Below are 25,493 nucleotides of genomic sequence, written 5' to 3' on the forward strand. Positions count from 1 at the left end.
TGGAGGCCTCATTTTAAGAAGGATGTAGAACTGTTGGAATGAGTACAGGGAAGGGCAACAAGATTAGTGAATGGAACAAAGGGTTGCTCTGATTAAGAAAGGCTTAAGTTTTGCAAATTACAATGTCTGGAGACTAGGCACCTGCAAGGTGTTCTTATTGAGGTGTATAAAGCTAAATGGTTTGAGCATGCTCAGTGCTGATGAGATTCTTCCTGTTGCTCAAAATAATCACCTGAGAGGGCATAAATTCAAATTGAGGAAAGACAGTTATAGGATAGATGTGCGGAAGTTTGCTTTAAGCCAGCAGGTGGTTGATTTCTGGAACAAACTTTCATCTGTTGTTGTATAAGTTGATAGCTTGAACAGATTCAAGGCAGAACTAGACAAACATTTGGAGCGAGTGAATGGGTGAAATGAGAAGGTTGTGTTATTTTATTTTTTGGCTGATGCTTAAGTAAGCGGATCATTTGGTCTTCATGCGATATTTTACTGTTAGGTTTAGTTTTTTAAAGTGAATATAAGAAAAGATTCAAAAACATAAAATTCGTTGTGTCTTCTTTCTCTTTCCATTGTGCTCATGTGCTTGCATTTGTGCACTATTGGGTATCTTTTTTGAAGATAAACAATATATATATATTTGTCAAGTAAACTTCCTAGTTCACTTCACAAATATATGTGGTCTCAATTCTAATCTCAACGATGTCCATTTCCACTTGCGTTCTGCCAAATCCCTTGTACTTTTTCTGACAGAATCTCAGTTCTCAGTTGATTCAGCTACTGCTCATCTCTGTTGCCCAAACTATTCGCTGTATGATTCCTTTCACCTCAAAGGTGGCACTTGGGCATATGTCCATTCCGATATTCCCTGTCAGAGACTTGGTAATTTGGAATCTCATCTTTTCGATCTTCTTTGGCTTAAACTCTCTCTACCTCATTGTGTCAAATTCATCTGTTGCCTCTACCGTTCTCCCAACTCCACTAATCACTTGGAGCTCTTTGACTTCCTCTCTTTGCAACTTGACTTTCTACAGTCCAACTTCCCTAACAGTGAGGAAATTTTCCTTGATGAATTTAATGTTCACAGCTCCAGCTGGCTTCTGTTTTCTAGTCACTCCGACACAGCTGGTCAAGATGCTGAGGCTTTTGCAATTACTAATGACCTTGCACAGATTGTTCACTTACCTACGAGAATACTGGACAATCCTACCCATACAGTCAACACACTTGATCTTTTTCTCATAAACAACCCTTCTGAGTACAAGGTCAGACCGAGTGGTCCTGTAGGCATCTCAGATCACAACTTGAATTGTGATCCATGAATTGTCATTGGTGATTGTCTCTTCTCCTATGGAGCCTTTATCTCATGGCTATTCCCAATCTCGTGTTGTTTGGCATTACAAGAATGCAAAATGGGATAAACTGCGAGATTTCTTTTCCTTGGTCAGATTACTGTTTCAAAACTTCTGATGTCAATGTTTGCTTAGATCGTGTCAGTGAAATTATTCTTGCAGGAATGGAATCCTTTATTCCACACTCCACCTTAAAATCTTGTCCTTTATCTAAACATTGGTTTTCCAATAAATGTGCTTAGGCTGTTCATGAGAAGAAAGTTGCATATCGTAATTGGCTTGTTTCCAAATCTTCAGATACATTTTCTGCCTACACCAAAGCTCGCAACAATTGTAAAGCAGTTATTAATCAATCCAAACTAGATTTTAAACCGGCTAAGAGTATAAAACTTCCTTCTTGCCAGAGCATTCTGGTCTCTTGCCAAAGCTATTGGCCGCGACTTTTGCCCATCTCTGCTCCCACCTCTGTCCAAACCCGATGGTTCTGTTGTGACTTCAGCCAAGGATAAAGCTGACCTGTTAGCATCCCATTTTTCTTTCAACTTGTGTATTAATGATCTTGGTAAAACACCTCCCACCATTCCCAGCACGCTGCATTCAATGCCTCCTGTGGTCTTCCGTCAAAAGGATATCAGAAGGATTTTGACGAATCTTGATGCTAAAGTCCTGATGGTATTTCTCCACTTGTTCTCAAAACCTGTGCCCCTGAACTTACTCCTTTTTTTTGTGTCACCTTTTTTCACTTTCTTATTCCAAAGGTGTTTTTCCTTCTGCTTGGAAATTTGCTCATATCCAGCCAGTTCCTTAAAAGGGTGACAAATCCCTCCCATTCCAATTATTGTCTTATTGCAATTACTTCTACTCTTTCTAAAGTAATGGAGAAATGTGAACATTTCTCCATTACTTTAGAAAGTAATTAAATTAAAATAAAAAATATATATATCCATTATATCACCAATCTCCAAAATCCAGTGCAAATTAAAGATGATTGCTAAAGAACTTGATGTGGAAACTACATAGATCGGTCGTGTGTTCAAGCTACGAAGAATAGCTTGTAGCTTATGGATGGTAATTGCAATTTAAGGGAATTATCCCGCTTCGTGCAAACATTTTGAATCAGAAGTTAAATGTTCGGGATTGTTAAATCGACATCCTGCAGGAGCTCTATTACATTTCAGAAGCTTTACAGAATCACTATGGTAAAAGCGGATAAATTAATTATTCGAACTATCAATGATATCGCTAATTTGAAAAATTCTGAAGGAAATTATAAAGCTAAAATTGAGAAGGTGTTGAAGTGTAAAGAATTTGAAGGAATCAAAATCAAAAGTAAGAACAGTAAAATTACCTTGTGACAAGTTATTAAATGCATCGTTTTATCCTTAAAGGATAAGTTATTAATGCAACAGGGTAATTTTAAATTAAATAAAGAAAATAATGATACCATTCAACGATATTTTAAACATATTCTACTGGAAATCGTGGCACTTGAAAAACTTTTGTCTCGGTGGCAAGACTGAAAACCGAATAAGAAATTTGTTTTCTGATAAAATATGAAATAAAAATTAATTATTTTATTGATTTTGTCGAAGACAGTTTATCTTTAAAATTGAGTGAAATTCCCTTTACAATAAGAAAGCCAGAAATATCTTTGAAACCATTGCGATTAGCAGTGCTGAAGTTGAGCGAGCTTTCAGGGTAATGAATAATATCTTGTGAATGAATGATGAATAATGTTGACAATTAAACACTTGACAATTTGCAGGTTATGATGATCATACATCTAAATGGAAAACCATTGGTCGAATTTTATCTGGATCGTTATGTCAAATTATTCCTCCGTAATAATAGCTCAGCTATTGAGCAAAGAAGAAGATCGAAAACAAATATTAATAAAGCAGTAAATTGCATATGGCAATTTTTAGAATAAAATTTTCTTGAATATTTGTGCAATATTTTTTTTCATGTAATTTGATTCTTGTGTACCCCTTCTAGACCAGTTTGTTTTTTATGTAATATTTATCTTTATTTTCTAGAATGTTTTGTGATAATTCGTTATTTGTAATATGGGAAATATATATACATTTTTTTTTTGTTAATTGTTGGCGCATCGGCTTCTGTGGCCATAATGCACCTCCCATGGTTTTTGCAGTACTTTGATCCAAGCCCGAGGCGGGATTTGAATCTGCGACCTTTGGGCTGCCAGGCAGGCACTTTACCCACCCAGCTAGCCTGGTCAGCAAATATTTTTTTTCATGGGGAAAGGGGGGGGGAATGTATACTTTATACTTCCCTAGTTGTAAAAAAAAAAAAAAAAAGATAAAAAAGTTGTGCATCTGCCGAGCATGCCTGGTAGATGGTTTTATGTGAAACATCCTTTGTGGATGTGACGGCATACTATTCAAAAATTCCAAAAGGTTATAATTGGAGATATCGCACTTGTCATGACACGCTCTAATCTAATCATACTACTAGTGATTGTTCCGCACAGACTAGTGATTTCTTTGTGGGAAGTGCCTCTGGCAGATACTGCGGGTGATGTCGCTTCCATGACCAATCAGGCCGTGGAAGCGACATCACCCCCCCCCCCCCCAAAAGGATATTTCAAAAATCGGCAAAAGTGCGAGCCCATTGTTAAAATATTCAGAGCTCACCACTGGTTGCATCATCTAAGTCATTTACATGTGAGTCCATGCAGTCATGTACATTGGCAATGTCAAAAAGTTTCAAACCCAGTGAAATAATTTGCCAAATAGGGCAAAACATGCTGCCAACCAGAACGCATGTTGCTGGCAGTGATTTCTAGCCAAGAAGCAAATATATTTTCGATTGTATGTAAAGGGTTAAAAAAGAAATTGGCAAATGAAAAGTTTGAAAAGCTATCATGTCATATTGTCAGGATGGAATTAAGAATACTGAACACTGTTGCACGTCACCAGCGACTACCTGAGGGGAACTATTGGCACGTGCATGCGAGACAATGGAATTGGCATTGCAGTATATGTACGTGCTCCTAGGCTACAACAATGTAGCTTATATGTAGAGTACATGTCTAGGCTATTGAATGAAATTTAATATGTACCGTAAATTTTTGACTTAAACTTAATTGAAAACCACATTATAGTGGAACCTATGCTGTTTGAAGCTGTGCTAAGCGAGGTATTGCTGTAATCTCCATCCCTAGGATTTTTTTTCTTTCAAGAATGTAAATGTATGTAATTTATTCAGCTTGTAAGCAATCTGAAACAGAATTGTCAATAGTTACGGCATTCATTTCTTGCAAGCAAATGTGGTTCATCTCTTTCCTTCTACTGTTAACGTAAGCCAAGATTTCTTTGCCTCTTTTTGCATTCTTTGCCAAAGATTTTCCATAATCTGCCTCTAATTGCCTTAGTGACTTGATTACAGACTGATTAATACTTGCGGGTTGCTGTATCTCCTATTATTCTCTAATTATCCCATACATTTTTCTTCTCTACCACTAGTGTCATTTTTCTTATGATAACTTTTTAGATCTGAACCTTGAACAACATTAAAAACTTAGTAGATTTTATGATTACTTCCCTGTTTAGAATTTCAGTTATTTATATCATCACTTAGGCCTACCGAAAATAGTTTAAAAACTGCCTAAAACCATTGAGTCACCTTTACAACAGCAAAATCTCTTCCCTTGACAGTTGTCATATATCTTTAAATAAATCTCACAGTAATAGATTGTGATCCGTGCCACCTAGTGGTTCCTTTATGTGGAAACTTTTAACGCATGAGTTGTTGATAATTGAAGTAAATTACCTATCAAGGTGGCTAATGCAGAGTTTGGTTAAGTTAGATAACCACCTTTTGGCAGTAGGAAAGTTGCCTTCTCTTATTTCCTCTCTAATATGCTGTTTTTGAAAGCAGTCATCCAATAAATCTAGTAAAGTTCTGCTGCATTGTGAATGACCAACACACAAGTTTCAGTCTTTCTGTTAAGTTAAAATCCTCCATTTTAAGACATTTTGATTTAATGGCCTTAAAGTATTCTTACCTATGTTTTTGTTTGCCCTGTTTATATCATCAAATTTACTCAGTGTTACGCTAGCCACCCACGTCAGCTGGATACAAATCCTGTTTGCCCTTACTGTTCCCATTGCATTCACTTTATTCCAGTTCTGCATTGATCTGTCTGAGTAATACCATGTTTCTGATATCCCTGTACTGTTCAAATTTGATGAAAACCATCCTAGCATTAGTGTGTAGGCATATATATATATATATATATATTCCTGTGGTTGCTCATAGTAACCCCTAACACAGCCTATATATTTTCTTGCCCCATCAGGACTTCCAGCATGAAGCTTGTAATCTTCCCAATGCATACTTTTTCTTACAGATTCCTGCATGACCTAAAAAATGTCAGGGCAAGACTAAATTTCACCTTTTCTTATGGTTAGTTTGGGTGATACACATAATATTATTATGTGTATCACCCAAACTAACAGTTTTCCAATTGGCCTTACACTGGCTTCCAAAACATGCAGTGAGGATAAAACCCTAATTTATAGGAAAATTTCCCTGATATTTCTCCCACAAGTCAAGTTATTCCCACTATGTTGAATTCTTTGCTTTGCTATTCTAGTCTAAGCTATGATTATAGCTTACATTTAACTGAAAAATACCACACTCAGCTAAGATCTACATAAGTACATTAATAATGCTACACTTTAAACAATATGCTCGATTATTATTATGTTTTGTATTCTAAACAGTTACACTATAACAGGGATGGGTAACCTTTATAAATGGCGGACCAAATAAAATGTCTATGAGGTAATGCAGCCCATTTTTAAAAATTTTTTTTAAGCTTTCCATGATTTTTAGGGACGTTAAAATGGTGTATAATAAAAAAAAAAAAAAAGTCATAAACAGTTTTATGTTATATATTGTAGATTTATACATATACTTAATTTTATTAATCAGAAAAAAACGATATACAAATTCAAGATAAAATTACAAAAATACAATGATAGTAACAAAATACAATTCCAGTAGCAAAAATTGCAATATTTTATTTTTATCAGTGAATTGATATCTGGATCGATATTTGTCGTATCAATATGTGCTGAGTATTTTATAAATTTATATCAGAAATTCCATTGATTCAAAAATATATATAATAAATTTCGGGCTGTTTATTATATATATTTTAAAAATGACCGTGGGCCAGATGATGCACGTTCCCATGCCAGAATTGGGCTGGAGGTTGCCCACCCCTGTACTATAAGATAGTATTTATACTGTTTAAAATTTATTTTACACTCTTAATAAAAACACTTCTAATATTTTAGTTGACTATAGAATTAGTATTAATAGTGACAATGATGCAAAAAAGTAAGCCTATATAGCAGAATGCCATCAGCATTGAGCTTGCTCAATCCATTCAAAGCTTTAAACACATCGGTCAGATCACCTCGCAGCTGCCTAGTCTCCAAATGCTGCAATTTGCAGAACTGAAGCCTTCCTTGGTAAGAACATCCTTTTTTCCCCCTCACCCACCTCTACCTTCCCTGCACCCATTACAAGAGGTCCACATCCTTCCTAAAATGAGGCCTCTGGACCTGTATGCAGTACTCTAGGTATTGACTTATACAATAGGATGATCACCTTCTTATCCATGCTGGCAAAATTCCTATATATTGTTGGCAAAATTCCTGTATATCGTTGACAAAATTGCATTAGCTGTCACGGCAGCCTGTCTGCACTTTCAGAGAACTTCTGATCTTACCGTCCAATTACTTCCAGACTTTTGTCATTTTCCACTGCTCTGAGTGTGATACCACAAAGTTGTCAATTTGGTCTAGGATTACTGCTATCCATATGAAGAACCTTGCATTTGTCACTGTTAAACTTCAATTGCAGCTTCTTGGCCAACTTAGACATTAAGCTTAGTAGGCTACCATCAGTATCATTAACCAATATACAAAACAGTGGGCGTAGCACTGGTCCTGGAAGTGTGTGTGTGTGTGTGGGGTGATCTCTACAAATAATATTTATCCAAGAACAGTAGTATTAATTTTTAATAACTACAGTAGAGTCCCAATTATCCAAGGTAATGTGGACCGAGGGAACCTCAGATAATTAAAAACAAACAAAAAAAAATAATAATAATAAAATAATCGGATTAGTATGCAAAAAATAATAATAATAAAAGAAGTTTGTATCAAAATACTCTGATTGTTCCTTAGCCTTAAGCTTTTACAGCATGTTATAGTGTGTCAGCACTGAATTTATAGAAATGTTATTCACCCTTTAACACTTTGCAAGCCATGATTGTCTATCAAGTAGCTATGTAATGAGCTTCATTGTTGTCCACCTATTATTCCACCCATCTCCATGTGTTCCATCATCTGTGAGTTGGGTTGTGCTGGAGAGTGCAGTTTTCATAAAATTGATAATCTTACAACAAATAGATAACATTATTTTTATGCAATATCCCAATTTTGTATTTTCTCTAAAAGATTCGTATGCGGTGAACTCTGATCATATATGCAGGACCTTGAATATTATTTGTATATGATAATTTCTTGATATGGGCATCTCTTTTCCTTAAGCTACTGTTTGGCTTAACTCTTGGTCACAAACCCCTTAATCTAAAATTTTTTGCATTATTCCTGACCTATAAGTAGATGCCACTGTGGCTTCTCTCTCTCTCTCTCTCTCTCTCTCTCTTTTTTTTTTTAACACCTTCAGATTGATTTTTCTTTGCTTTTAAAGACCATTTACACAGTTATTGTAATGAACTGTTGTTAATAATCTTATCTAATGTATTGCATGTAATATCTTGACGTAACTTGATTTTTTTGCTCAAAGAAAGAAACAAAATGAATTATGAAGTTTTAGCTATCTTTAAATAGATAAACACCCACACATGCACACAACAGAGAGATGGGTTGGGTTTGTAACAGTGCTGTAATTACATTGTTGTAAACTTCTTTTACTAGGCATTCTGAAATCGCAGTAGGTGAGGAAAGCTTTATGTATAAAATTCTCTTAAATAAAAATTTAAGTGGTCATGGTCTTTTGCCCACTTTGATAATCTCTCTTGTTGCAGATGAATAAAATGCATTATTATGAAAAATGAAAATGATCTGTAAAATTTATAGCCAGTTAAAGTAAGAATAAAATTATTGGCTATGGAATTGGTGAAACAAGTTGATATTCACATGAACTGACCAGTTAGCTTCATGTACTAATACAAAATTAAGACTCAACAAGAAAGTAATGCCGTGAAGAGAATGCCACTCAGTTCCTTTAAAGATGGTTAAAAAAAAAAAAAAAAAAAATTGCATTAAATACTGCATTTTTAGTGTACTGTTGGAGAATGGGATATTCTTTCCCAGTAGTATTTAAGTAGAAAAATTATTTTATTTTGGTATTATTAGGTAAAGTTACAAAGATATTTCATGAGTTATCCTTAAAAGTACTGTGTTTAGAGAGGAGAAAAAATTGCAGTTTAATTACTGACTTGCATAAATTTAGTCCAGCAGTTGCAGTTTGTTTTTAACTTAACCCACAAGCTTATGTCATTAACATACTTCTGTTGGAATTTCTGTAAGACAGTGTTATATAGTCTCTCTAACCACAGCCCTTTTAAATTTCATTGAGCAAATGTTATTATAGTTCATTACCCTTCCTCACTGAATGATTTGCAAAATTTAGAATTAAAAGTCAAGTTTTTTATTTATTAGCTTCTTACAGCAAGAAAAGTAAGTTACTTCTTTCTAGTCTATTACTTTCTTGTTGAATCTTTTCATGGCAGGTAATGAAACCATCCAGTTATTTTGCTGACACTTATTTTTCTTTCTCAGTCCATTTTCTCCCCCCCACTTTTTAGCACTGGGCAAATTATGCTTATCACCTATAAGTTTTCATTTCTCCCTTCCCCAATGCAAAACCTGAATACATGTTATTGTAATACATCTGCTTAACATACGCAGAAGTTTCAGATTGAAATTCTAAGTTTTCATTCAAAAATACCTATTCATATAGTATAATATTCTTTCTTGGCATGATTTCAGAAAGCATGTAATTAGAAGTTTACAGCTTTGTAGTCACAGGTTTAAATAGAGCTGATACACCAATGCATTACTTCATTGAAATCCAAAATGGACTACTGTCCTATTTTGATTTGTGTCCCCTTGTGCCTGCAAAAGTATCCTAAGTTCATCATGTAGACTTAACACAAGTACTCACGTACTTTACAGTGCATAGGTGAGTATGCATTAATGAGTATTAAATTAGCATAATCTGTGAGAACAAGTTATTTTATGTTTTCCCAATAAATGTTGATAGTGAATAGCTTGACTGATGAAATTGCTATAATTTGAAAAATGAAATGAGCTTACTTTTATTATTATATAAATATTTTAAATCAGAAATTTTCCTAGTTATTAGCATTCTTGATATAGAACAAATTGATGTTTCCTGCTTAACCTTGGATTTCTTTGAGAGAAATATTGTAAAAATGTGGATAATTAGATAGGATGAATATATTTATCATTGCTTCATAACATTCTAACAATGAATTTACATCTTTAGTTCAGGGATTCTGAACCAGGGAATTCCCCTCCTTAAGAGAGAAGTGAGGAAGGATTCAGCAAAGGCACGGTCTTCTGAAATTGAATTTTCTGACCATGTATGGGGAATACTCTCAAACTAATTCTTCAACTTTTGTCACACTTACGGGATGTTGCACGCGAAATGTAATGGGGTCAGGTGAAACTTTAAATGTTACCACCTGTGAGTTTTAATACTGCATGTGAGTGGCAAGGAAGCACTGAAAATAAGGGGGGGGGGGGTTGCCATACACACTGAAAATGTGTGTATGGCAACTGCGCATTGTTGAGTTTCTGAATGCAGAGAGCATTACACTCATTGAGATTCACCAATGATTGAAGAGCTTTCATAAGAATCTGACAGGCAGCTCAGTGAGAACAGTTAGGTGTGTCAGTGATAGTGGTATCAGTACCACGAATGCTAATGTTAGATAACAAGAAGCAGAGAATGCAGTCGTGTGGTGTGATCTTCTGGAGTAGTAAAAGGCCACAGGAAATTATTTTTGTCAACATCGTCATCACCAGCGGTAAGAACCATATACACCACTATGAACTGGAATGAAAGTAGCAGTACAGGGATTCACTGGTAAAGGAGAAAATCAAGCATTGGCCATTTACTCAAAAAATCATGGTGGTTTTTTTTTTTTTTTTTTTTTTGTTTGACAAGAGAGGGGTAAACCTTGTAGTTTTTGTGAAATGGGATCACACAAACAATTTTCCTCACTATGTAGAGTTTCTGAAAAGGCTAAAGACACAGATTGCTAGAATTGGTTCTTTAAAAAAAGAAATAAAAATTTTTCCATCAGCATGACAATACAATATGCCATACCAGAATTCTGACAAGAAAGACCATTGTAGAATTTGTGAGGACTGTTCTGCCACATCCTCTATACAGCCCTGCTTTACCCCCATCAGACTTTCATTTGTTTGGCTCTATGAAGGTTTCTGTGAGGAACATTTCACTGGTGATAGGCTGTTATTGCAGATGCCAAGTAGATCTTACAGTCTTACATGACAGGGAGGCAAGCTCTTATTCAGCAGTGAAAAAATGTATGCAAAGTGCTGGTGAATAACGTTAATTTACCTAGAAAAGTTTAAATTGGCATACTTGCACATTAAAAAAATAATAATAAAATAAAATAAAAATAAATTTGGAGACATTAGCTTCATATCATTCCTCTTATTTCATTTAAATTTTTGAAACTAGAATGGTAGGGTAAAATTGTGAGAGATAACTTTATAACAATATTAGCCATCAACCAGGTGTGTGCAAGACCACTTTAAGCCAAACGTAAAAAATGCACTTTGGGTGGATGGGGGTCTATCCAATTATTAAAGGAGGCAGCAAAAGAGGTAAGCAAACCTTTATTCATGATTATGAGCACATTATGAATCCAGGGAGGAACCGTATGGACTGGATATGTGTGAATGTGTCCCCAATTCACAAAGAGGATCAAAAGGTGACTTGAATAATTACAGATCTGTTAGTTTGACTTCTGTTCCACGGAAAAAAAAAAATGGAGATCGTTCGTTAAATAAGTAATGCAGGGACATCTAAACAGAATGCATTAAACTGAGTCACAGTATGTATTTGTTAAGGGGCAGTCTTATCTGACCTATCTGACTGGGGTGCCTCCGTAGCCAGGTGGGCAGGAGCAGCACTGCGTAGCACACGCTTCTTGATTAGACTGGGGTTCGAGCCCGTGATCACCAAATACGGAGGATGCAAAAATGTCAGGGAATGACCACCGCATGTCCCCGGAGCAATATGGCCTTAGTTGCTAATGCTCCAAAAAAACCCAAATAAACAAACAAACAAATCTATCTGACTGGATACTGTGAAACAGTGGCAAAGGAACTGGATTCAAAAAATAATTTTGACATCATATACTTAGATTTCAGAAAAGCTTTTGATATTGTTACACATAAAAGACTGCTCCACGGATTGGAGTGGTATGGCATTAAGGGTGGCAGGTTACTAGTATGGATAAAAGGATTGTTGAATGCAAGTGGTTATCAATGGGCACTGTTCTTCTTGGACTAATGTTATTTGGCAGAGTCATTGGGGGGGGGGGGTCTGCTCTGGGCCCATTGTTGTTATTCTATATTAATTGATAATGATGAAGGCATATCAGGCCTCATGTTTAAATTTTCAGGTGATAGAAAGGTTGTCAGGATGATTAATCGTAGTAATTGGGGTATGCTACTGCAACAAGATCTAGACAAATTAGGCAGAAGGGCTGAGAAGTGACATTCAAAGTTTAATATTGACAGATGCAAGGTTCTTCATATGGGTAGTGGAGAATGCAAAAGACCAGGAGTAATTATACAGTCGGATATGAAGTTGTCTGAATATTAGACATTATGACATTATGCTTACAGGCTGGTGAGACAGCTCATGGGGTTTTATCAGTGATATATAGGGATTTTGCCAATAGAGATAAGGTCGTGATTATCCCATTGTATAAAGTTAGGCCACATATACAGTTAATCATCTTGAGTACTGCATACAGAACTGGAAGTCTCATTTTACAGTGGATGTGGATCTGTTGGATTGGATGCAGAGGACAACAAGATTGGCGAAGGGAACAGAAGGATTGCTCTACTAGGAAAAGCTTCAAGTCTGCAAATTGCAGTGTCTGGAGACTAGGCACCTGCAAGGAGCCTTATTGCAGTGTTTATGGATTAGAAGTGATTGAATAAGTTCAGTGCTGATAGAATCCTTACTCTTGTATAGACCGCTCACAATTAGAGCAAATAAATTTAAATTGAGGAAGGATGGTTGCAGGATAGAGATGTGTAGAAATTTTTTCATCAGCCAGCTGGTAGCTGATTGCCATCTATAAGCTTGTTTTCTTGCATCAGTTGCTACTACTAAGCCAAGCCTCTTCTTGATAAATAATATTCATATGCCAAAAAACATGAAATTAACATGCATCTCTCACATGCAGTTATTGAAGCAAGCAACACTTTATGCCAGCATATTCAGTCATTACACTCTCACTTTGTATCATTGAAGGGTCTGGCTAGCATGCAATTGTTGAAATGTATTTGCTTTTTGATTGATATTTTGCTCACTGTTGTGAAAGACAACGGAGAGAATATTCAAATAAGAGAAGATGAAAAACATCTGAAGTGCCACCGAGTTGCTTTGTTTTTCAAAAAATACTTATTTTTAATATAAAATGGATTCCTCACTATTATGGTCATGAATAGATTGAAAATAAAGGTACCTTAAAAACTGAAAAATTTTAAAATTATTTTAAAAAGTTGTTTTAACGTAAATCTATCGGTAACATTTTATTACAATGAGTGCAGGAGTTTGAAAAGAAAATCATTGTTGCACCTGTTTATGGCTTAAGAACCACTGAGTTGTTTCTTATTCCTTTCCCTTATTATATTTCTAATTGTATAGGTTTCTTCAAATTTGACATTGTGCTGCTTCAAGAAAGACTTTTGAAACTTTCTAGAGATAAGTAATATGAAGGACCTTGCACAATAGTTTAGGCTGGTGTGCAGCCTTGTAGACTATCTGTTGTGGTGTAAGTTAATTACATTAACTAAAAAATTAAAAATATAAAATTACTAAAATCAAATATATTAAACTCAAGAAAATAATTTCCTAAAAATTTAAAAATCAGCCAACTTTTTTTAAGGAAACAGCCCCCTGTATTAATTTTATTTTATTATTTATTTATTATTATTTATTTTTTATTTTTTTTTTTTATTTATTTTTTTTTTTTGTGAAAATGAAACAACAAATAATAGTTGAAACTAGTGAGAAGCAGCCTCTGTAAACTGAATTGTATCTTTCAAAGGCCCCCTTCTTGGGGGCCTTTGAAAATAGTTTATTTTTATATAATGATGTTTTCTGGAAAATAAAATTGCAAATAAATATAGTCTATTAAATATAAGAAATATTATAAATGAAATAGCATGTTTAGCTAATTTAATATTACATGTAATGTAATAATTACATTACATTAATATTACATGTAATCATTATTATTTTTATTTATTTTATTTTAACAAATTGGCCTTCAGGTGTACAAAACAGAAACATGGGGTATTAGGATTGTTCGCTGTTATATGCGATCCTATTACAGTACAAAGCTCATTAACAATGTCTTTCAGTAATGTACCAGAGGAATAGGATGCGAAATATCAGAAGACATCAAAGATTTCCATGAATTCTAAAATCTTGTTTACAATATGTTTGCCTTGTATGCTGATGTGGCTTTTCAATTTCGTAAATGCAAAGATAGATGTAGCATTTTGTAGTGATGGTGATGTCATATGTGGCAAATATTCATCTTTTATCATAGAACATAATCTTCTTAACGTTGTGTGGTCACATTGTTCAGAAATAGATTTCACCACAGCGAAATAGGAAATACGTACAGTTGTGGAAGGACAAAAAACAACTAGCATTATAAGGGAATTGCATGGATAGAGAAAGCAAATATAGAGGTGGATCATTTTTGATTGCTACAGATGTTAGCAATCAAAGTGATTTCAAGCCATATCCTGTGATGATGACCTTTTGTAATAAAAATAAAATGTCATCAAATTGAAAACAGCTTGCTACAGGATACAACATTGGATGTAGTCTTCCGAACAACCTGAAATATTGCTTGTAGGATCCTTCAGTGTACTGCATTTGGGATTTCTTTGAAAAAACTGCCTGGCACTTAGTATTGATAATGTGCCTGTTACAGTAAGTCTCAAAACTGGAATGACAAAGGTATTAAAAGAGGAGATTGTAAGCACTAGGTGATGTAATATGCTGTCTTTGTCATCTGTCATCTTACTATGTTGCAGAGGGTACTGCATATCTTCCTGTGAAAGTGGGCGAATGTTGTTATGTTATTGTTGTTATTTTGGTTTTTAGGAGCATTAGCAACTAAGGCCATATTGCTCGGGGATATGCGGTGGTCATTTCCTGACCTTTCTGCATCCTCTGTATTTGGTGGTCACGGGCTCGAACCCCAGTCTAATCAAGAAGTGTGTGCTATGCATTGCCACTCCTGCCTACGGAGGCGCCCTGCAAATATGTGGTAGACATTTAGTACAGGAGGGAGACGTGCCGAAAGGAAAGATAATTTAAGCAGTTTCAACTGATGCATGGCATTAGGGGTTGGGGAGAAGTGTGTACGTGTATGTTGGCTGTATTTGGTTAAATGTAATGAAATCAAAGGCTGGTAGAACAGTCACAACCTTTAACATGTCTGTTTGATGAAGAGGTTAGAAGCTTTGAGAAAAGCCGTATGAGCTCTTTTCAAAGTTAATAAATTTTGAACAGTATAAGCAATCACTCATGAGAGTGACACTGGCACGTATCCAAATATAGTTGTAGCCAAAAGAAGTCAAATTAATGAAGTTCTGAATTGAGATTTCTGGTGAAAGCAGTCCTAAACAGACCAAGTAAGCTTGATAACTGTAAGCAAGTTCACAAGCAGAAAGTCTTCACGTTATGCATGCTCTGCTGGCTTAAATAAAGGAATTTGCTTATTTCTTTCAAATGTGATATGCCACTGTTTGAAAATCTGAGCATGGATTTCCAGTCCAGCCCACCTCACATACATGTACTGAGGTTATTTACTCTAAGATATATTGAAGAATGTTACATGCAAATTTATTTTACCAACAGCTCTTAAATCGTTCACTTCCATTTCGGAAATTGATTACATAGCAGACTAAACCAGAAAAATGATTCTGACTTAGTCATAGGGATTTCCACTGCCAAGATTGTGAAGAGTAAAGAAGAACAGATGATTTGGTTCTTTCTTTCAGTTAGGATGTACTTTATTGGTGCATGTAACTACATAATGCACAATTTCCCATTGAGAAATGAAGTCTTTTATGAATGCCAATATAGTGTGAATTTCTTCAGTTGGCACTGCAGCAATTTTCAAATTTGAGCCTTTTTGATGACAAATCTCCAGTATTTCTTGGTGTCATTAAAGACAAAGAAAAAGATGAATCAGTGATGTTTTGCAGCATCGGTTACAGTTTGAAAATCTAAAAAAAAAAATAAATAAATAACACACACACACACACACACTGAATTCAGATATTTTCTTTCTGATTAAGCTTTGTTCCTGCCAGCCAAGTTATCAGGGTCATTGTTGTGAACAGATCTTTTATTTCAATTTTCTGAAGAGGTTACAAGTGCAAACAGTATAAATCAGTTTGTCTAAAAGAAAATCTAAATAGTATTTCAAAGACAGAGAAATCCTAATAACCTAATGTTAACAACCTTGTCTAATTTCCAGATAGGATTGGTAAAGAGCTTTTTGATAAGTCAAAAGTCGGCAGCCATGTAAATTGACATCCAACATTTAAATTTTAACTGGTTTTTACTGTTGAAATTCCAGAAGAAAAGTAGCCTTTTGTGTGCAGCCTCCTGTTTACCCACCACCTTTTGTGTGCAGCCTCCTGTTTACCCACCACTGCTCTGGAAGTGGTAGAACAGTGGTGAGCAATCTGTCACATTTTTAATAAATCAGTTAATTATTTAGTATAATTGCATCTGAATATTATATAGTGAATGGCTACACCAAAATTAAGAATTTTGCAAATTTTTCTCCTCTGGAGCATTGTTATCAAGAATGGAATATTTAGGTTTATTAATAACAGGGAAGAATGTTATAAGTCCTTTCCATTCCTTTTCAGTTCCAACTGACTTATTTTTGCATTTTTCCCATATAAACTCATTCAGTTTGCTCTGATACCTACATCTAAAAATTAAAGTATGAATAAGTACAATTACTGTACATGCCTGATAAACTTATCCTGTTTTAAAAATTGATTCAAAGAAAGCTCGACAAGTTGCTGGCTTCATTACAAAGGCCTCTGACAACATTACTGCTTCTTCAACATTGGAATTCTCTGTTACTCCCATTGTCCTTTTCAACTTTCTCTTAAGTTTCTGGCTGTTTGAAGAGACTGAAGATTTTTTCATTACACCCATTCCTTTCTTCAATTTGCATTTATGCCTGCAAAATCATATTTTCAATATCTGCTTCCAGGTTAAGGTTTTTTTCCCACTCTGACTGTGCAAAACTTTATACACCAACCTGCCTTAGTGGTTTGCTTGATGTCTTTCCAGTTTGCAACAATGTTTTTAACAGCTGTGAGCATCTCATACCTCTTCCACTTTTGGAAGAGGTATGAGGACAAATCCTCTGTGGTTACAATTGCAAAATTGGCCCTCAAAATTGTCATTGGCCTACACTACTCACAAATGGTTTGAGGAACACAGTGAAGATATCACCCATTGTGATTGGCCTCCAAATTCATCTACCTCATTACAATTGGACACCAGTGGGATATTTTAAATGGGAAGTGAGGCATATGGATATGAAACCGTCATGCATTCCTACACTGGGAATGCCTTGCAGGCAGCATGGCTGCAGATACTTACAGGCATCTAGTGGAGTCAGTGCCTGTGTGAATAGCAGCTGTTGCCCATGTGAACTGTGGCCCAGTGCAGTATTAGGTGGGTGGTTATAATTCAGTGATAATTCACAGTGTATATAGAACAAACTTTCAATAAAGTTTTGAAGTTTTTTTTTTTTTTTTTTTAATTTACAGCTCAGCCCAAAAGTAAGTGTTCACTTTTAGCTACGATTTCAGAATGCTATTCCTCAACATTCCAAAAATTACTACATATTGAATATCCCTCTCAAATGCAGGTGGCAGTGAACGTATTAAGAATGCATTTTTGTAAGATTTTAGCAACCTTCTGTATGTTACTTTTACTACTCTTTCCTGAACTTCAGTTTTTAAAAAAAAAAAAATAAATAAAAAGATTTTCTTTACACTGTATGGTGCTTAGGAGAGTTGGGGTGGGCAGAGCTTTTCATTGTTCAGTATAACTTATTGCTGCAAAAGCCAGCAGCCCTCATGACTAGCATGTTGGATGTAACATTTTTTTTTTTTTTTTTGCTCCAACCCCCCCCCCATCAGTCAACAAGTAAGCCAGAATCAGAAAAATAGTGAACAAGTTTATGCTTTCTTCATTGTTTTGTTCACTCTTTTCTATATATGCATGTCAGTGAGCTGTTTATGCTTTGTTGGTTTTTGAATTTGTTCTTTCATCTGCTGTCATGTGAACGGGAGATATTAGGTAACGGAGTGAGAATTAGATAAACACAAATTTCTGTGGATATCAGAGCCACAGGAATGTGGGAAGGGGCATCTGAATTGTAGAGTTTGTAAAATCTGGAAGAAAAGGGTACATGTTTCCATTTTTCTTTAAAGATTTTCCTTACTTGTTATTATGTGCAATTCATTATTAAATTTTAAGTAATATATACACTATATTATACCCTATAAATATGGTATAAATTAGCATTAGTCAAAATGCATTTGATTATGTAAAGTAAAAATGCTTGCTTCTGCAATATATTGAAGGAACCTCATATTTTGATAAAGATTGTGGAGTTCTCATTCAGCATTATCTGTCAAAGATGCAGCTTTAGAGATTTCCTTGGAGACCATCCCATTAGACATCCTAGGACTTTCGATGAGTACATTTGTAACTAGGTGATTGTTTTCTTTTCTGCACTTGATTTTCTATCATTGCCATGTGGGAACCAAGTACACTGCATTCTTTATGCCACTAAACAGTTTATTATCTATCCTCAGGATCCATTGAAATCAGTGGTTTTGCCATTGTCATTGGATACTATTCCACTTAATCATTCTGCTGTTTATGAAATTAAATGGTAATGTTTAACAGATAATTAGAATGAGATTAAAGATCACACAATGAAAATAGGACTAAAGAGATTATGGGTAGTATACACATCAGAGGATTGTGAAGAGTATGACAAGAGTCTTTATCATAATGCATGTTGGATACCAGCTTAGCCAGCATTGGAAAATATTTTTAATGTGTGGTGTAAGTTATCATCATCTGCATATATATGTGTTCTACTTGTGATTCAAGAGAATTATGTCATTTACAGTACTGGTAAGGTAGCCTGTTGCTTTAGTTGATTTTATGGTTATTATAAAATCAAATCTACTGTTCTTGTTTTTACTGGGTGCTTTTGTTTAATAGGTGAAAAGTGCAGATGACGACGTGAAACAAAAAGTTTTGAAGGTAAGTGTTAAAAAATTTTAAGTTTTTAAAATATATATTTTAAAATTCACTGCAATATCAGGTTGGAGAAAATGAAGGGAAAGAAGGGGGGGAAGATGCCTGCCATTTACTATTTTTAGCTGTTACAGGATTTTGATATGCAGAAAAATTTACTAATAAAGAATTACGAAATTTCAACTATGTGGAATCTATATTGTTGTGGCTTACCAAGCATTTAAGTACCTATACAAAACAATGGTCTTTTTGAGAATAGAAAAAAAAAAATTAGTACGGAAAACATTTATTTATGATACACGATATACTGTAAGACTATGTGTCTTACAGAATATACATAATAAAATCCTTAACATAGTATTAATATAGTTAAATGATCTTTAACTACTATATTAATATAGTAGTTAATGATCAAAATAAATCATAAATTTAATTTTTGGGTTTGTTTTATTGTGGAACAAAGGCTCATCTGGTTCTGCATCAACTTTGTTCCAATATTGCAATTTCAATGAGGCATAAATTGAAAAAGCTCTCTTACACATATACGTAGTTGAAAATGGCAGCAGGATTTTCATAACTTTTTCCCTAAGTGAAAAGGATATTCATGGATATTCTGTTTTTAATCCAAGCCAAAAAGTTAAGATTTTCAGTCTTTGAATAAGCTTTGATATTCAAATGTTGTTGATATCTGAAAAAGGTTTTCTTTTCCTGTCAGTTTTAGGTCAGCCATTGTCACAAAATACTTGTCAAACCAGTTCAGGTTTTTTGAAATTTGTGGAAAATACTCTCTTAAAGTAACCTGTAGGAAGTTGAGATGCTCTTTAATAATTCTTTTAACAACTTTGTCCAAAGGTGGATCATTTTCAGTAAAAAATTGTGTAAAGTGCTAAAACACTCGGTACTGTTATCAATAAAGTTGGCCCAGAATTTTATTTTGTTTATCGTGCTTTCCACCCAGTCTTGAACGGTGAAAACCATTGTATTTGTCCCTTGTAATGATAAATTGAGTTCATTTATCTTTGAAAAAAAAAAAATCTGACAAATAAGCTAAAGTTTGAAGCCATATTTGGTCTGTTGTATACGCACTGAGATGAAAAGGATGGTCCATGAAGAAAAGAATTAATTCTTGTGTTAATTCAAATAAATGCATAATTACTTTGCCATGTGACAGCCATCTAATATCCCTGTGTGTTAAAAGGGTTAGATCCTTACTGCCCATTTCTTTGCATATAGAATTTGAATAGTCTGGAAATTGTTAGTCTCGATTTTATAAAGTTAACTATTTTGACAGCATCATCAAGTACACTTTTAAGTTATTGAGACATTCGTTTTGATGCTAGAGCTTGTCTATGAATGCTGCAATGTGTCCATGAGATATTAGCACATATATTTTTGATGCAAGTATTAATGCCCACAAATTTTCCTGTTATTGATTTTGTTCCATTTGTAGAAATTCCCAACACAGACCAATCAGTTTGTTTTTCTTCAAAATAGAGTTAAATTAAAAATGTCCTCACCTGTTGTACGCTCTGTTAATGGATGACAAAACAGCATAGTTTCCTCCACTTTACCTTCATTCAAGTAGTGTGCAAATGTAATTAAAATTGCTAGATTGGAAATATCTCTGGTCTTATCTGATTGCAAAGCATAAAATGTACTTTTTTTTTTCTCACCCTTTCTGTAATAATGGATTCAACATCTTCAGACATATCATGCGTTCAGCGAGACACTGTTATTGGAAAAGGATATCATATCCAATTTCTTTGCCAAATTATCATAAAATTTGTCCAAAAACATGCACCTGACAATAGCTTTTGCACAGAGAAAAAATCACATTTTCTGCATGGGCTTCTCCAGCCTTTTCTATTTTACGGCTTACTGAGTACGCTGCCTTAACTGCTTTTCATCGCTTTCATTTCAGAGTGATATACACAAATCACTCTGATTTGTATATATCACTTTTCGCGTTTGTCTGACACATGACTGAAGAGTATGAGATACATATCGGCACGTTCACACCCAGTACCCCCCCCCCCCCCCCCACACACACGCACGCGCGCAAACACAGTAAATCTTGTCGTGCATGACCCAAACCACAACTAAATATAAAGTTTTTACCAGTTTAATTTCCACTTTAAAAAAAAAAAAAAAATCAACTGGCTTTTCTGTATAATTTTCGTGTTTTGTTTCTATTTTCTAAGTGACAAGACAAGAAGGAAGATTTCAAGTTACTCTTGGCGAGCACTTCTCTGCAAATGGCACATTGTAGGTGTATAGTTGCTCACCTCTAAGAAATGAAAAACCAAATTTAATGTAATCTTCATTATATTTCCTTCTTTTACTATTCATTTTCATGCCAATATTTTTGAACATCATTATGTAGTATTTTAGGATTTTATGGATTTTTTGAAGGTTATCTTAGGACAAATTTGAGGGATGGTTTTGATTTTTATGCTTTTAGTCTTCAACCAATGGTCCATAATGATTTTTAAAGTTTAAAAATACTATGAATTCACATTAAAAACAGTTTAGTACATATAACATTCAAATCCAACATGATATGTCCCACCGCAGCGACTAGCAATATTTGCCGGAGTTTGTCTGACACATGACTGAAGAGTAAGAGATACATATCGGCACCTTAACCCCCCCCCACCCCACACACACGCACGCACGCATGCAAACACAGTAAATCTTGTTGTGCATGACCCAAACCACAACTAAATATAAAGTTTTTACCAAACCACATAAATTAAAATTAAACTATTTTGTAGTTTACAAAAATATACCTATGTAAATCTAAGCAGATACCATTACAGAATTTTTTGTGCATACTCCCAGGGATTCGTAAACCACTAGTTGGGAATGGGGGGGAAAGCACCAGACGTTTACTATTAGGCGCCTCCGTAGCCAGGTGGGAAGGAGCAGCAGTGCATAGCACATGCTTCTTGATTAGACCGGGGTTCGAGCCCGTCACCACCAAATACGGAGGATGCGGAAAGGTCATTCAGGGAATGACCACCGCATATCCCGGAGCAATATGGCCTTAGTTGCTAATGCTCCTAAAAACCAAATAACAACAACAACGTTTACTATTTTTAGGTGTTACTGGATTTTGATATGCTGAAAAAAATTTAATAATAAAGAATTACAAATTTCAACTTTGTGGAATCTATTATTTTGAATAAACATTTATAAGAGATTAGGATCCTCAAACTTGGGTATGCTAGAACCCTCTAAAACAGTGGTGTCCAACTTCTTCCCATATGGGGGGCCGTTTTCAAAGTTAGATTTGTTTTGCGGGCTGCACAGAGTGATTCGAGAAAAACTTGTCACATTTTCTATATCTTTTTACTCATAAAAGGACATTTCTATTTTTATGTTACCGTTTTTTCTTTTCAAGCTATATATTAAAAAAAAATGCAAATTCCCAGCACTTTTATGTGCAACAAATCTGTGTCAGTGATTTATTTTTTAGATTTTATTAAAATTATAAAAATATCACTTACTTTTGTTTGTTGTTTTTTAAATACTTTATTTTTGCTTTTAAATGCTCATTTTAGAAAATTTACAACCTGAAAAGGATCACTGCTTTTCAATATTAAGGTGAATAAATAAATATAATGATAAACCTAAAATTGAAATATTCAAAAATTTTATTAAGCACAATACACAATAACATTTACTGGACAAAACTTAACATTTAATGAGATGATTTAGGCTGGATATTTTTAAATAATTGTTCAAAATTTGTTTGCAAATTTCTGACGCCAATCTGAATAGATAAAGATTATATCCTGATGGTATTTCTCCACTTGTTCTCAAAACCTGCACTCCTGAACTTAGTCCTGTTCTATGCCACCTTTATCCACTTGCTTGGAAATTTGCTCATATCCAGCCGGTTCCTAAAATGAGTGACAAGTCCCTCCCATCCAATTACTTCTACTAAGTAATGAAGAAATCACGTAACCATCAACTATCTAGAAACCTTCCATCTGATCAACGATCGCCAGTATGGATTCCGTCAGTGTCGATCCACAGGTGGTATTCTGGCCTATGTTACCAATTTATGGACAAAATCAATGGAAAAGTTTGGCGAAACACAAGCAGTTGCTCTTGACATCTCAAGGGCTTTCGATCGTGTTTGGCATAAAGATCTTCTAAACAAGCTTCCATCTTATGATTTGCCAACTGTTCTTTGTAATTAGTTAACCAGTTTTCTGTCTGACCGCTCATGGAGGGTGATGGTAGATGGCCCTGTCTTCTAACTTCACTACTAATGCTGGTGTCCCCCAAGGTTCAGTTCTTTTCCTCTTGTATATTAATGACCTTCTTTCATTGATCAGAAATCCTATCCATAGTTTTGCTGATGATAGCACATTACATTCCACTTTCCAGTTTGAGAAACCTTGCCCTGCTCAATCAGCCTCAACTTCTCGAATATCTGCAATCAATTCCTTAAATGCCGATCTCCAGTGGGGCAAAGACAACTTAGTTGATTTCAATCCGTCTAAAACTCAGTCTTGTCTTATATCTCGCTAAAAGGATTCTGCTGCTCCTATGCTTATCTTTGGTGTCACTCCGATTTCTAGGCAAGATGATATATCTCTTTTGGGGATTACCCTGCCTTCTAATCCCTCTTGGCACAAGCACATTACAAATATTGCTTCCTCTGCATCTAAAAAACTTGGTTTTCTCTTTTGCTCTCGTCGTTACTTTTTTTCCAAACAGCTGTTCACTCTATACAAATCACAAATCCACATTACCATGGAATATTGTTCCCACATCTGGGGCGGTGCCTCCAAAACCTCTCTCAGGCTTCTAGTTTACATTCAAAAGAGGGCAGTTAGGTTAATTAATGACTCATCTCTAGCAGACTCTCTCCACTCTCTGTCTCATAGATGTTCTTTTTCTGCCGCATGCCTTTTCTACAGATACTTCCACTGGCACTCTTCTGAATTTACTTCTATAATTCCCACTCTCTCTTTCAAAACAGTCCAAACACTTGCCACCACCAGCCAACATCCATTTACTGTCCAAATGTTTTCTGGAACAACCTTCCTTCATACATATTTCCTGAAAATTACAGTGTATTGTACTGAAGTTCAAGTCTAATCTTAATAAATATCTTCTTTCGGCTTCTCATCCTCCAACCCAAGCACGGTACTAAGTACTATAGGTTCTAATACCTCTTGTGTTTGGGGTTTCCATTTAAAAAAAACAAAAATACTCTTCTGTTTCTTTTTAAATATTTATTTGATTTTAAAAATCTGCTTGCAAACATATGTTGATCCGAACAAATTGGCCAATTTCATGGCATTTTCTTTTATTAGCAGAAAATCTTCAGATGGGAAAGCCTTGTACAATTCAAATAGTTTATTTTTGCTGTCTGTATACTTATTTTTGAATCATATTTTGGCTTGAAGATCAATAATTTCAAGTTGCAATCTGGGATTGTATTTTTCAGCCATATAAGTGAATGGGTTCTCAAACAAAAGCTTATGTTTTTTCATGGGATTTTATATCAGAAAATCGACTTTAAAACTTGTCAAAAAGTAATTGTAATAACGAAAGGCAAAGATTCTTTCGAAATATGTTTCTCCTTTAGCTCAGTACAACATTCAAAGTGAACCCAATTGTCTTGCTCATCTGGGATTTAAATAATAACAACTTATTCTGAAATGATTTGATGTCACCAAACAAAACAGGCCAATTTTCTTTTCCCTTGTAGTTTTAAATTAAGAGCATTTAAATGACTAGAAATGTATGTATGAATTGCAAGATCAAACAGCCACTTCATATTTGATAGTTGTTTTATTGGTTTCTCTTTTTCTGTGTTAAAAAATTCAGTGATGTTTCAACAGCCACATTAAAACCATGTGATCTTGTAAAATTTACAGTTGAAATAACCACATCCATAACGTGTTGGAGATCCAACACGTTATGATGTGTTATCAATACTTTCCCATAAAGCGCTTCTTGATGCACAGTGCAGTGAATTCCAATCTGAGTTTCAGCTCCAATATCTATCATTTTCTTGGTTATTCTGCAACCTAATGTTTTTACCAATCATATTTTTTGCACCACCAATTGTGACTCCTACCAGGTTTTTAGTATTTAATCCTAACTTTTCAATAGATTGGCAAAAATTTTCAAAAGGATTTTCACCTGTGGTTGTTATGCATACTTTGTAGATCAGCTAAATCTTCAACTGGTACAAAATTATCATTAATTCCACGTATGAAGATGAACAGTTGGGGTGTGTCGTTTACATCAGTGTTGTCATCCAGTGCCACACTAAAATATTTCATTTGTTTTATGTTTTCCAAAAGTTGTTCGAAGAAATTCTTTCCAATATCTTCTGCTCTTTGTATAATTGTTTGTCGAGGCAAACTAATGTCTTGTATCCTTATTCCAAACAAATTTTTTCCACAACTTTTAACA

At 34.8% G+C, this 25,493-nt stretch overlaps 1 protein-coding gene across 2 annotated transcripts in view; it reads left to right on the forward strand.

Annotated features, from left to right (window-relative positions):
• The window catches only part of LOC150087934 (uncharacterized), a 281,611-nt gene that overhangs the window by 199,224 nt on the left and 56,894 nt on the right, over positions 1–25,493 (forward strand). For both annotated transcript variants that reach the window (XM_090369275.1, XM_090369276.1), the window contains exon 2: positions 19,014–19,055. In XM_090369275.1, coding sequence (XP_090225401.1) covers positions 19,014–19,055 — 42 coding nt within the window. The remainder of the gene's footprint in view (positions 1–19,013; positions 19,056–25,493) is intronic.

Source organism: Mastigoproctus giganteus, chromosome 3 (assembly GCF_048544385.1).
Source record: "Mastigoproctus giganteus isolate SK-2022 chromosome 3, ASM4854438v1, whole genome shotgun sequence".
Taxonomy (NCBI): Eukaryota; Metazoa; Arthropoda; class Arachnida; order Uropygi; family Thelyphonidae; genus Mastigoproctus; species Mastigoproctus giganteus.